Raw genomic sequence first — 15,042 nt, 5'->3', positions numbered from 1 at the left:
TGCCCATCAAGCAAAGTGATCTACTGGAGATCAGGCTCAATCAAGCAAAACTACAAGAAAGACGCATAGATAAAAGCCCAGGGACTCTCAGCACCTACTCCTGCAACATCCCCCCACCTGCTTCAACTGAAATTTATGGTCTCATGGGGAACGATTAGTGGATGAAGGATAAATAGATCTCAGTCCAGCTCATGGAGAAAGAAGGACAAATAAAAGTCAGGTCTAGTTAATGGATGAGCAGCACAATATACAGGCATCAAGCAGAAGATAGTGCTAAGGCAATTAAGCCCCATTCAGGCATCCTGGAGTGACATAGAGATGTGTCAAAATGAAATGCTTAAGTGGCTCAAGCGCTCTGCCCCTGTTGGTGCACTCTGTGTGGCATGAGATCACAATGAATCTATCTTGGTTTGCGGTCAATGGTTGATGGTCACTGGCAGGTCAGGGACCTGGAAATAATGAGCCTGTGAGATTAGTGATGTCGGGGTGCCAGTGAAAATCGCCATAGTCTTCTGGTTTTCTAAGGCTGGACAATGAATGAATTAACACCAGAGAGATTACTAGGATACAAAGCCAAAATGAATTAACAAGGCAAGAATTCACACAACCTATAAATTATAAAGTAAAATGGGAAAAACCAGAGATTTCTAGCCTGTGTTAAGGGACCTGCGGTATCAAGAAAGATCAGGGGGTTTAAGCATGCTGGAGATGACCCCATCTTTAAGGGTGAAAAGATGGGTTTCTTAGAGAAAATGACATGTTCAATAACAAATCTGCACCAAGAGAACAGCCCTCAAACTGCATTCTTCTATGGGCAGGGTAAAAGCTAAGGAAGAGATAATCTCTTCTAAGATCACATAGAAGAGAAAAAGGACTAAGGGAGAGTCAAGAGTTTCTCCTTAGCCTCTAGGCCTTCATTGCTTTTAACTCAAAATAATGTGTATCCTTTCAGTAATGGCAGCAGTTTTATCCAAGGTTTGCCAGGTCTGTATTGACCATACTTGAATATACAAAGGCATTGGAAAAGACATTTTCTGGACATTTTAGAAAAAGTCTATGTAGCCCCTTTTGGGGACACCTATCCACAGTGAGGTTATTCAATGTCCAAGGTACACATGTATACATTTTTCCACTCATATGAACTTCTCATTGTTTCAGTCATTCATAACATTTCACCTGCACCGGATTAGTTTTGCTAGTGAATAAACTGTTAAGCGTTGGGAGAGAGAGCTTTTTGGTTTTCCCAAAACTGGGTTGTTTTGGTGGTGAAACCAAATGACCTTTAATAACTTTAAGATCTTCTTGAGTTTATTTTATTATAAGAACAACCCTGGAGAAGGCATACTGACTTCTCAAAAGCAATAAATGACTTCTGATTGTTGTAAATGCTTAGAGAAAAAAAGAACAGCTACTTTACATGCAAACAAAGTGCTAATTCTGTTGCGTAAATAGCCAGCCTTAGCCTAGATCTTAGTACATGGAGCCCATCTGAGGAGAAAATGAGGAAATTAGAAGCACTGTCCCAAAAGGAAAGACACAGATTTTACATTACAGAGAGTAATGCTGTGTAAAATACTGAACTCTCAGTTAGTTATTGTGGAAACTATTGGATTTAATAAATGGATATAGAATTCTGAATTTTAGTTCAGCTCAAAACATCCAATAAGAATCTAGTATTTGCCAGAATATACTAATCAAGGAAACACAAAAAAAATAATAGTTTCCTCCAGTATAGAGTTTTCAAGTTTAATTGCCAATTATCAAACCAAAGGGACATTAATAAAGACTTTAATTTAAAAGATGGAATAAGGATGATCACAGTGGTAGAAATGCTTGTCATTTTCAATCAACAGATAGCAATTTTTACCATACCAGGGAAAAAGTAAAGAAATTTCTTTTCATCCAACCATTTTTTAAATAGATGCTTAACATTCAGTAATACTCACTGAACATATTTTTTGTCTTCATTGTCCAATACAGTAGTCACCAGTGACAGGTAGAAGTTAGACTAAAATTAAGTGAGATTAAAGATTCAATCCTCAATCCTACTAGTGACATTTAAAACTTCTTTTATTTGATTGTGAGAAGAACATTTACCATTAGGTTTTACCTCTCAATTAAATTATTAGTATACAATTCAGTTTTGTGGGTGGCAAGAAGTGGGAAGTGGGGAGTCCCTAAGCTACAAGTATAAAGTACCTATTGAGCAAGATGAGAAGTATCCAGAGATCTGTTGGACCACACCGCCTTGCTGTACGACATAGGCGCTACTGTGTCTAGGGCCTGCCAGACCTTGTATTTTACAAAATGTCCTTGTCACAGAAAGAAAGTTTTGTGGTGTCACAAACTGAACCTATCTACCTAATTAATGACATAGAAGTACAATTGCATTTTAAAGATAATTCATGATGATCTTTTGCATCCTCAATAGTGTATTTTGTTCTGTTTAATTGAATATATTCTATTCTGTTGTAAAATTAATGGCTTACTTTCTTTTCTCTTTCTGGTTGTAAAACAAATGCCTTACTTTCTTCTGTTGGCAAGTGTCTCTTCACCGTTTCTTGCGGAGATCTTCACTCCATGCTTTTCTTTTCTCCCATCAAAAGAACACTGGGGGCTTTGTGTGGATGTTCTGATTGGATGGCCACAAATCTTATTTACCTATTAAACAAAATATATTAGAAGACTTTTAGAAACCATGCTCCAGTCTTTCTGAGAATGCATTATTTCCTACATTTACTTATACCTTATTATTAACCTTTCCGACATTTAATGTTTATCAGTTTTTGAAAGAGGGAGACACAATCTCTGTATAAAATGGCAAACATGATAAATTGATAACACATACATTTATGTATTTTTGTATGCATACATGTGCAAAACACATGAATAAAAATACATATGCAAAATCAGGCAGAGAACTATATTAGTTAAACTAATAGGAATGTTAATAGGGCTACTTAACCAAAGTATATATGATAAATCACATGCTTGTACATGTTTTTAAAGAAAATGAAAATAATTTGCTATTGAATGTGTTGTCTCTTTCTAAATGACCTCTAAGGGTAGTTTTCTTCCTAAAGTCCTTTCTTAGAAATGAAAAGGAATATATTTATTTAAAGAGCTCAGTTTATAATAGTTCTATATCTTCTTCAATGTTTGATTTTGAGAGTGTTGTTATAGTCCTTTAAAAATTTATCCAACTGGAAAACTTACTGTTTTCTTCAGTATTTACCTACTAAATATATCTGTACAATTACATAGTTATCATTGAAAAAATAACTAGATACATTACCATGTAAAACATCAAAAATATCTCACAGATTAAAGAAGCAGAGAGCAGAATAACTGAAAATACATAAATGCACTTCATAGGAATCAGAAAATTTTGGTTCTTATCCTAATTTTTCCTTCTTAAATGCTGAGATCTTGAAAACAGTTGCAGAACTCTTTGAACTTGATTTCCTCATATGTAAGATGAAGAAGTCAGAATAAATTATTCTAAAGTTCCCTTAAAGTTCTAAATTTGTTTGCTTTTCCATACAATGAGCACAAAAGGAGTTATGAGGAGTTATGCATCAATTCAATTATTTAACCCATATTTATTTCCCCTCTAATAAAATTGCAAAGAACATGTATTAAATGTCATAAAACATAAAAGATGAAAAGCTGAATCCTCCCCTAGTAGAGCTGATGGGTTTTGAAGGAAGAAAAATATTCCTTCCAAATAAAATATCATAATGCAAACTATATGCATCAAAAAAATAAGAAAGACAGGACCAAGCTAAAGAAGTTTCTTCCATAGATGAAGGACAGGTGCAAGGGTCCTTGCATAGGACAATGTCAGCTTAAGGTTTCATCATGGCAGCACTGTGGGAAACCAAAGAAGATCCTTCAGAAAGACAGGGCAGAAATGCTGAGGCACAAGGTCAGGGGCAGAGGTGGAGAAAAGGAAGAAGCAGGCAGGAGAGCACAGGGGTGGGGGGGGTATTGGGGGGGTGAAGTAGCATGAAGACTTGGTAGATACGTAACACCCAGAACAAATAATACTGAAGAAGGCAGAGGAAAAACCCTGAGAGGTAGGTGAATAAAAATACAAGGTTGATGTAGAAAAAAGATAAAAATTTGGTTTGCCTGGAAAGAACGGGACAGGAAGGATTATAGTTAAAGGAAATTAAGTTTGAAGAGTAGGTTGGAGACAGCTCTTGGACAGTTTTAAATGGCAAGTTAAGAGTTTTTATTTATTAAACAAAGCCACTGGTGACTGTTGAATAGAAAAGCAAAATACCAGAGTATTTTGAATACGGCAGTCTGGGTAAATTGGACTCAATAGAGAGAAAGACCTATTAAAAACAGGTAAACTGTTCATCACCTCTTAAAGTCGTTCTGAGAAAACCGAATTTCATTCTGAATTATGGAGGTCACAATGTCCATGAAGAGGATTCATGAGTTGCACAGGGTAACAGAAAATCAGCAGGGCCAAACCAGACTATAGATAACACCAAAAGCTGGGAAAAATGTGGAACAATAAGAATTCTCACTTGTGGCAAGTCAGAATGCAAAATGGTACAGCTACTTGGAAGGACAGTTTGGTGACTTCTGATAAAATTAAAAATACCTAAAGGAGTAGAAACTGACATCTATACAAAACCAGCAACAAGATACCTACAGTAGCTTTATTCAAATTGTAAAAGCTTGGGAGCAACAAACATGTCCTTCAGTAAGTGAATGGAAAGCTGTGGTACATTCAGATCATAAAATATTATGCAGCTGAAAGGAAATGAGCCATCAAGCCATGAACAGACATGGAGACAAAGTAAATGTCTATCTTTTACTACTAAGCAAAATAAGTCAATCTGAAAGGGCTACAAAATGTTTGTCACCATCTATATGACATTCTAGAAAAGCCCAAACTATGGAGGCAGTAAAATGATCAATGATTGACAGAAATTATGGAAGTGTGAGGGACAAATAGGCAGAACACAGAGGACTTTCAGGGCAGTGAAACTACTCTGTGATACTATCACGATAGATAAATGTCACCATAAAATTTCCCAATCTATATTGTCAGAACACCAAGAATGAAACTAATGGAAAGCTGCACATGCTGGGTGATAATGATGTGCCAAAGTAGGTTCATCATTTGCAACAACTGTCTCACTCTGGTAGGGGATGATAATGGGGTGGATGATATATGTGTGGGGGAAGGCATAACGGACATATGGGAAATCACGCTACCTTCTGCTCATTTTTACGTGGATCTAAAACTCCTCTAAAAAAGTAAAATTTATTTTGAAAAAAAAATTAACAGAGTTTGGCAAATGACTAAAAGTGAGAAGTTAGGGAGTTGTGAGGCCCAGGTGTTAAAAGACTCAAAATGAATTTTCAAGAGGCTCAAAATAGTGATAGTGGAGTGTGAATATATTAGAAAGGTGTGAAAATATTCAAACTAAAAAAAGAGGACCGTATCTTCACTGTCAACAATTCCTAGTAAAAGAAACCAAGGGAAGATGATGTACCTTGATGGTAGAAATGTCAAAGGTCAGGCTGTTTACTACATGGTGTTTTGGAATAAAGAAGTGGAGAATGGACTCCACCATCATGCCGTCATGACCCAACGGAACTAGTCATACCTCTCTAGACAAGTTATGCATCTTCTACCACCTGAGCTTTCTCATCCTTGAAACCTGAGAAAATATGGGTTATGAGTGGAGGGAAATCTCATCTCACCCTGTCCCTGCCACACTGGATTTAAGATCTTAACAGCTATTGAAACTGTTTCCCAGGAAGGCAGAAAGCTGAATGACCAGCCTTACAAAATCATTATTCTCATTACCACCATTGCTTTTTTTTTTTTTACAAATACTGAAGAAAATGTCCAAGCCATCGACTTGTAAGTTATTGTTGACTGCATCCAAAGGTACCAGCAAACGCAGCAGATTCCAATAAACACAAATACATTTCAAAACTCTGTGTGTTGACTTGCTGTCAGGCGGCTCTACTTCACACTTTACTGAAAGGGAAAGAAAAATATCTGTCACCGGCACGTTTGCTCACCTTAGCTCCCCTGAGGTGAGCCTATCTGTGTGCCACATTTCAATAAGAGCACCTTTTTGCTAGTGAAAAAAAATCTTCACACTTACTTTGACAATTTTTCATCTTTGACTTATGCTGCAATTTCCTCCTTATTCTCCTCCCTGGTCTCTTACGGTCTTCCCTGCAATCAGTCTCAAGTATGTAGGAAAAAATTGCTTTCCTCCCTGACGCTTATCTACTCCTGCTTTATGTTCCATCGCTGACTTCCCACTGGTTTTCAAGTCCCCAATCTCAACTTGAAATGACTCTTTCAGTTGCTCCCAACTAGTATCACTTCTACTCTGATCAAGTGTTTGTTTCAACAACTCCTTGTCACTTAGCCAACTTCCCCATTCACACTGTCATCTCAGCACTGCATGTAGAAATATAAAGTTCTCTAGAGCCTCCCTCTTTCTGATCAGTCTTCTTCAAATCTTAAAAGCTTTTAAACACTCTTAATAATCTCAAAAAGCTTTGTATAGAACATCTTAAATTGTTTATTTTTCATGTGACTTGAGATGGTCTTTGTAAGTATTTGTTAACAATAATGAAAACTAAAAAGCAAAAACGTTTAGCACACTAAACTAAGCAGGTACAATGGATGCTTATAAAGCAAGTTGTTTCAGAGGATCAGGCAAAGATGAACTCTGCATCACTGTGTATTGATCACTGTGTATTGGTGACCAAATATTTTTCTTCAGCTCACATCAGGATGCATGGTATTAAAGGCAGAGCTGATTAGAAGAAATTTGATCTGACTTTATAATCATGTCTGAAAATTGTCACATGCTTGTAAATTAAAGTAGCAACAATAATAGATAAAAATAAGAAACATGGCGGTTTGAGGTAATATGTACTCTCTTCCATTATGTTAATATCTACTTTCAATCTATTTGAAAGAAACTTAACATTGCTAACTTTTTAAGCTGTAACAACAGATTTCATGTTATTAGTAAGAATGAACCAATCTTTTTCAGACAGAGGCAAAAGCCATGATTTTCGCTTTATTCCAATGACAACAGGCTTAGGTTTAAGTGTCAGGTTTATAAGATAGAGCCGTTATTTTCCAGACTATGATAATGTATACAAGATTACCAAGCAAAGAAATGGCATTATCTTAACCTTGTTTGAGGAAGGTCTGGCACTGTGACCAAGGAGACATACCAGGTAACAGAATATTAAACTCTGTAAATGTCCATGAAATTAGAGAAGAGAAAGGGGAAGCTCTTTTAGGAATGGAATTAATGGGATTTGGCTAGTGACTGGGTCACTATATGAGGTAAATAATGAGAATTAAAACTATTAGCAGTTTTAAATGTGGTAAACAGGATGAACAAAGATCCAATAACCTCTATGTGGAAGACAGAAGGTAGAATAAGTTTACTGGGGCTTGGGGGTTATCTGTTCCTTAGAGCAAAAAATAAATGATCATTCAGAACTCTGATTTGGAGATAGTTATAAATTCTCAATAATGGATTGGAGATAAAGAGAAAGTCAATGATTAGAATCTTTTGCAAGAACTGAACAGTGGAAAAGTCTATTACAGAATCAGTGATCTCTTCTTTATGCTTATTCATGGTCTTATTATTCTTATTTCTTTATGTAAGACCTGGTTCCTAAGTGTCAGACATGAAAAGATAATTTGTATTGAAAATGATCTGAATATACAAAGAGACAAGAAAATCCTATTTTCCTAGTTTATATGGAAGTGATGAAAAGAAGCATGACAATTTTTTCCCTTAAGATTCCAGGGAAGAGGTGAGGAGAAAGAAGGAATAACGAGGATATTGGACAACTTCATTTCTGACTTGGTTTTAGAAGGAAAACCAGAAAAACTGATTTATATAAAGGAATCTTTCCAAGATACACACACCCCCAAGATATAATTTTGTGAAAATGTAAGAGTTTATTCTCTTCCATGAAAGTCCAGATAACATCATAAAAAAAAGAAAAGTTGACATCTTTCAGATCTACAATCTATCAAAAAAAAAAATGGACTGATCAAATACCTAACATAATCAGAAAAGCAAAGTTGTGTCAAATTTCATCAGAAATGTCACAACTAACTTATTTTATATGTTCATGGATTTACAAATTCTAAATATTTCTCCAAAAAATTAGATTTGCTTTCAATATAAAATGTTTTTGCATTGCTACTGATCTGAAATAGTGTATTAAATCCATGATTCAAATCAAAACCTTACTTTTAAAATCTGCATACTAAAATATTTTTAGGGAATGTGTTACTCTGGTATTGCAATTAATTTTTAAACATTAAGATTTTAATATCTCCCTTAGGGCTTTTCATCTGGAGGCAACTGATAAATGCTGGTTTTAATAATGACATTATAACTGCATGTTGAATGCATGTGAAGATTTGCTTTATGTATCTCCTTGACTGGCTGTGGGGTACTGAGATTAAATATCATGTCTGAATGTATTTATGGAGGTGTTTCCAGATCAAAAGACAAAAGATGAAGGGAAGGTGAATCCCACAGACCCCCACATTCCCACACTGCTGGAAGGAAGGTATGTCATCTCATGCTGTACCCTCAATCTGGGATTCATAGCATCAAACTCCCCTGGTTCCCAGAACTTTGGACTAGGATCCAACACACACACATACACACACACAAGTATGTCTATCTATTGATGGATTGATCTATCATCTATCTATATTCTATTAGTTCTGTTTCTTTGGAGAACCCTAATACAATTCCAAAATCAGGTTTGATTGAACAATGTGACTTTTAATGATAACACAAATTATTGTTAACATCATAGGCTGTGCTGTAGCTTTATTCTGCTTTCATACATCCAAATAAATGCATTTATATTCAGTTAATAGAACATGTGAAACTCAAGTAAAAATAATAAAAATCTTGCTGTATTTTCCTTGAAATATCAAATATATTAATTTCTCTATGTCATTTATTTTCACTGGAGCTATACATCTTTTCATTCCATAGATATATAATATCCTCTACAAGTTCAACCTCTGAATCAGGCAGATTGCATCCAAAACACAAAATATTCCTACAATTCCAAAAATATTCCTAGAATATTTTTAATATAATATAATGTATACTTCAATAACAGCATAAAGACATGCTGAATGAACAGCTGATAAACATTTAAGTATAACTGATTAAAAAAAATAGTAAAGTTACCAATTAAGTAAAACTGTTTACATAATTGAACTTAAATGATCCATTTATAAAATACATTTTCTTGAGAATTTTTCTTAGTAAGCCAGATGTTTTCCCACATAAACTTACTTTTGTTAATAAAGATCAACTTCATGATGATAGAATTATGGCATGGTTAGAGTATATTATTATAAAAGATTTTACTATAGTAGTGGAAGTGAAAAAATAATTCAGAATATTTAATATTACAGAACAGCACACTTACAAGAATGGGTCTACTACCAACCGAGTAATATACATGCTATTTAGAAGTTCAAGGCACAAATAAATAAATAAATCTAGAAGTCAGCTCTGGAAAGGATATGAGTTATAATTATTTACTATGCTTAAAACAATAGTATATCCTATTGAACTTTAACAAGGAATACTTCAACAAGGAATATTTATAGTAAGTAATAAATCATCAAGATGCTATAAAGCACAGTTTTTAAATATAAGCTATCCATAAAGATAATCCTGAATTTATACCCTGGACTCAGTTCCTGGGATAAAGCAAGTAAAGCAGTAAGTTGATTTTTTTTTTTTTTCAGAAATGGCTTTCCATATGGACTTTCACAGCTATCAGAAAGTTTTCCACTCTCACTCATGTTATATTTAAAATTTAAAAAGGAAGAAGATGGAAGAAGAGGGGCAGGAGTGGAACAGGTTGTGAAGAAACAGAACAATATTTCTACAATCTTTTACTGGCCCACACTGAGGAGGACCTTGTGTCCACGGTGTTGGTTTTGTACACCTGTAACTTAAGCCACCAGAGGGAGCTTCTGCTTTTCAATTCTATTCATAATCATTAATTAAACTCATTGTATGGACCCACTTAAAGTCATTTAGCAGAAGACTCATAGAAAAATCCAACTTTTAGCCCAAAGTAACAAACGTTCAGATACACAAAATCTTCATATCAATCATGTGGCAATGCCAATGTGATATATGTATTTTAGTCCGTGTGTAGCTATAGATTTCAATGTCAATCAATTAATTGAGAACCTGTTATTTGTAGGTTGTCATTCTTAGAGATGGAAATATAGTGATGAGGCTTTTCCCATCTAGCAAGAGAAACAGAAGACAAAACATCAAATAAATTACTTTATTTCATGATGTTAGATAGCAAACAGTGGGTAACGATAGAGTGATGTGGTGGAGTGAGGATGGACTCCTTCAAACAGGTGGTCAAGAAAGACTTCCTTAAAAATTACTAAGTAAAATGAGGATGAAAATCAACCATTGGATCTTATGAGAAAAAGGCCATTGGTGACTTGTGAAAATTTAGTTTTTATACAGAGGTGTGGCAGAAATCATAGTGCTGTGAAAGTGCACAAATATTTCATGGGGTTTTATAGTAAGAAAACATGGAGTTTTGTAGTACAGGAGAGGGAAGGGTCAAATAAGATTCTGTTCTGTTTGTTTTGATTTAGGACAGTAGTTACTACTACATGATTGCATGTTTAATGGAAGAGACACTATTTGGGATAATTTGATGCAAGATACTTCTATTTCAAAACAAGTGAGATACTTTTCAGTGTGTAAATGTGGGTGAGACATGTAGTTTAAATAACCTAAACTTGAAATGCCTTTACTGCTGCAATTATCCTTGGCTGATCAGAATTATGCTCACATACACTGCAATGCTAGACCATAAAATGTAGATTAGGAAAGGAAAGAAGAACAAAACCAGAATGGGGAAGATAATGACAGACATGTTAAATATTTCTGGAAGATAAATTAATTTTTTGGTTGAGAAATACAAGTGTAAGTAAACAGGAATGGTAAGAAATGATGACCACAATATGAGATATGTGAACTGCAGATTTCTGAGGTGCTTTAAGTACTGATGATGGGTTTGAGAAGGCAGGGGGAATTATAGACAGGATCAGATAACCAATATACTGGTTGGACTAATGATCTTAGATAATTCAAGAGTCTTGGACTCCGATGATTACTAATGTAAACGGTGAAGCAAGACACAATGGGATTGATCTTGGCAATCAAAGTGCACAGAGTTAATAACCAGAGAGTGGTTGAAGGACTATGCTAGCTTGGACCATGTGGGGGCGCTGGCCCAGCAACTGGTGACAGTTGGTAGGATGTTGACCTAATAGAGCATTTGGCAATTGTAGCTTTTACATGAAAATGCACAATCTGGATTTAAGCAAGTCATTTATAAGCTTTGTTCATCTTTTGACACTGGCAAAATTGACATAATTAATTCACAGCTGTGGGGATTTGGTAAAAGTGTGTAAATGTAGATCTCTTTTGACTACGGGAAGGCTCATTATTAGTAAAGGCTAAAAAATCTAGAACTTGAATGTATTTTTCCACGTCTAATGTCTTGTCTTCAAAGAATGTATAATCTAGGAAAAGAAATAGGATTCTCAATGATGAAACAAATTGATAAATTATAAAAAGTTAACTTCAATACAACATAAACAATGTCTCTACATGTATAAGCTATATGTCAAACAAATGTTATAAGCAATAAGTTTCCCAGGATCCCAGAGAAAATCACTGTAAAACAGGGGCATCAAGGAAAAATTTAGAAAAACCTTGAATCATAAGAGAAAAAGAGAGAAATCCTACCCTGCAGTTGAAATTCTATTCTGGAGTAGGTGGAGGACAGAATCCTAAGCGGTAGATACTAACTCAGTTATACTGAGCAAAATTTGATTCAATTACATTTTTCAATATGATCTTTGGGGGAAAATATTTTTTCCACATATAATAATTGCACTTTGTGACATTTAAACCCCTTGAGTTAGGTAATTTATATTCTACAAACTCCCGTGGACTCTGTCACAAAGAGAAGAAGGTGAGCCAGCCAGCACAACCTCCATATGAACGTGGCAAGATACCACAGGGAGGTATGAAAAGCAATTCAAAATTAAATTTAAACATGGGGGACAGGAAAAGGCTAAGTTATGTCTCTAGGGCACAACATCAAAACTTAAGCATTTCATTTTTTTAAAAGAAAAAATTCTAAATTGTAATTTTTAATAAGATAAAATAAAAATCAATCTCACTGTATTTGTTCCACTTTATCAAAGCTGAAAATATTTTAGATATGGCACTGGCTGTAGGTTTAAAATGTTCAAACAAAGGCTATTCTGCTTTCATTGGGTCTGGTGTTTTACCTGCCTCCCCTGCACTGGAATTTCTATCACTTTAGAATGGATTTTTATTAATTTGTCTTTGGAAAGACACAAGAGCCTTCCCCCCCTGAATTTCCATCACTCTCCCAGTTTTAATCCTTCCAGGCTCCCAGATTAATCTCTGACCTTACTGCTTCTCTGATCCAAAACTTCTGATAGTTTCTCCCATTTCCAAATGGGTAAAAACTAAAGTATTTCATGTGAATTTAGAGCAGCAGCTCCATACTCCCCAGTATTCCACTCTAAAGACATGATTCAACTAAACTTTATTACTCCTGGTCCCCAGAGCTACCAAGTACTTCTCAGTCTTTGTACTTTTCTCCTTTTCTGTTTGTCTAAATTTGACCATATTTCAAGGTTCAGCGAAAATACCACCTGTGAAATCATGTCCCCTTGATCTCTCAACTTCAAGTCAACCTTTCCAGCATTTGTTTTGCACATCTCAAGAGGATTTGTTCTCTTGCAGGTAAGAGCATAGAAGGGGACGTATTTTGTTTTGTTGTGTTTTCAGTTGTGTCTAACAGCTATTAGTACACTTCCAGCACCTCAGAGAGGATCATGGAGCTGGAGAGGATCATGCTAAGGAAAATAAGTGAGAAAGAGAAAGAGCATTTCACTTGTATGTGGAATATAGAGGTTCCAGACAAAGAATCAGAGAAAGCCGAGCTAACAATAAATTCTAGAAAGTTGATTATAAAACATTGACTACCAGAGTAGGGTGGGAAGAGAAGAGGATGAAAAAATCCCCCTCCCTTCTGCAGAATACTTAAAATATAAGATCGGGTCTTCCTGTCCACACACTGAGCCGTTGTAGGGTTTTCTGCCTTTTTTATTTTTCACATCAACTGACCTGTAACTAATATTCCACGTAATGCTCATGTGTTAGGAAATTGTTAGAAAGGTACTTAAAAAAGACACTGGTGAGGGCCTCCCCGGTGGCGCAGCGGTTGAGCGCTGGGTTGTGAAGCTGCCCGCAGCCTCTGCAGCGCCGGTTCGATCCCCAGCTGCTCCCCGGCCACCGGAGGAGGGTCCCACATGGCGCACAGACCTCTCCTGCCGCCCACTGCTCCCCTCAGCAGTGTACTTCGGTCCTTCTGCCTGCTCTGCTCCCTGCTCTGGCTCTGGTGAATTCTCTCACCCTCCTGTGCTTCTGACTGTACCCAGTGCTTATATAAATAAATAAATATTAAAAAAAAAAAGTTAAAAAAAAATAAAAGACACTGGTGAATGAGAGTAATTCCAACAATTTTAATAGACAAATGTTCATAACTCAGAATAGTTGCAAAAGACAAAAGAAAATGGGAAAAAAGAAAATGGACAAAGGTTATAAATAGTAAGGTGACAGATAAAAATACAAATGGGGAAAAACACAAAAGCTGATCAACCTCAGTTCTTACCTGTGAATTGGAAAATACATTTTTTATCTATCCAAATGAAAAACATTCTAAAGACAGAGAGTATCAAATATTGGCAGAGACGTGAGGAGAAAGACGATCTCTCACATTGTCAACATAATTGTAAATGGTGCATTTACTATTGGAAAGGGAGGGGAAACTGATTGTCACATTAACTTTTTAAGTGTATACTTTCTACTAGTCAGCCTTTCTACTTAAGTGTACCTCACCTGAAAACACAACCATTCTTAAAACTGAGAAGGTTCAAAAAAGAGGTCTGGACAAGTATGCCCAATAAATAATTTATTTTTATTATGAGCAATTATAAATTAATGTCCATCATTCTTTAATATTACATGATGGCATTATACTCTGAATTGCTACATAATAATTAAAAGAAAAATAAAGACATATTGTGAGTCAAAAATTGAAAAATGATAACAGAATAAAATATAACTTATGACATTCAAATTAAAATAATACAATTTCTGTTACTACATTCATTTATGCATGTGCTATATTTTAAAGATGTGGAAGGATAACCAATTTCTCCAGAGAAGAGAAAGCAAATTGATTGAGACCTAACCTTCTAGAACAATGTGCTCAATTTTACAAACATACATAAGCAGATATACACCTATACATGTTTGTTCTTTATTGCTTGATTTTACAAAATTAGAATTACATTGTGTGTGTCTATCTGTATCTGCAAGACTTTCATGTGTCACTAAAATGTCACTACATGAACATCCACTGAAGACACTAGCAATATATGACACACAGTTTTCTGCATGTCTATACACACAGAGACATACACCCACACACCTACACATACTCATTCTATATAATAAATGGGATTGAATCATAATGCCAAGTTCTACTTTTTTAATGCGAGAGAATTTTCCTATTTTGCTTGCTTCTCCAACTCCCCTTCCAACTACAGCCACTCAAATCTTTCCCTTCCCAGATAATTAAGTGCAGCAAATTGCTATGTGTTTTCTATTTTCCCTCCCTCATGCCCATGTGTTCATGTAATTTGAACAGAAACACATTCACATACATCATTATGAATATAAAGATAATATAAGTAAAAATCTAATGCTTTATAAAAATAGGATCATATTATATTTCTATTTTTCACCCCCATGATATCACATAAAAATCCTTTTACATCAGTTGAGATGGCTTAAATCCATTCTCTCTGGTGGCTGCACAATTTCC

The 15,042-nt window shown here is 35.3% G+C and overlaps 1 protein-coding gene across 1 annotated transcript in view; it reads right to left on the bottom strand.

The window, feature by feature from the left end:
- GPC5 (glypican 5) overlaps positions 1 to 15,042 on the bottom strand; it is a gene marked incomplete at both ends in the record, with an annotated part of 1,071,098 nt that overhangs the window by 806,599 nt on the left and 249,457 nt on the right. The window contains one exon of the mRNA XM_084235596.1: positions 2,528 to 2,661. Coding sequence (XP_084091722.1) covers positions 2,528 to 2,661 — 134 coding nt within the window. The remainder of the gene's footprint in view (positions 1 to 2,527; positions 2,662 to 15,042) is intronic.

The sequence above is a fragment of the Talpa europaea genome (assembly GCF_964194135.1).
Source record: "Talpa europaea genome assembly, chromosome: 6".
Lineage (NCBI taxonomy): Eukaryota > Metazoa > Chordata > Mammalia > Eulipotyphla > Talpidae > Talpa > Talpa europaea.
This window is presented reverse-complemented; position numbering and strand designations above follow the sequence as displayed.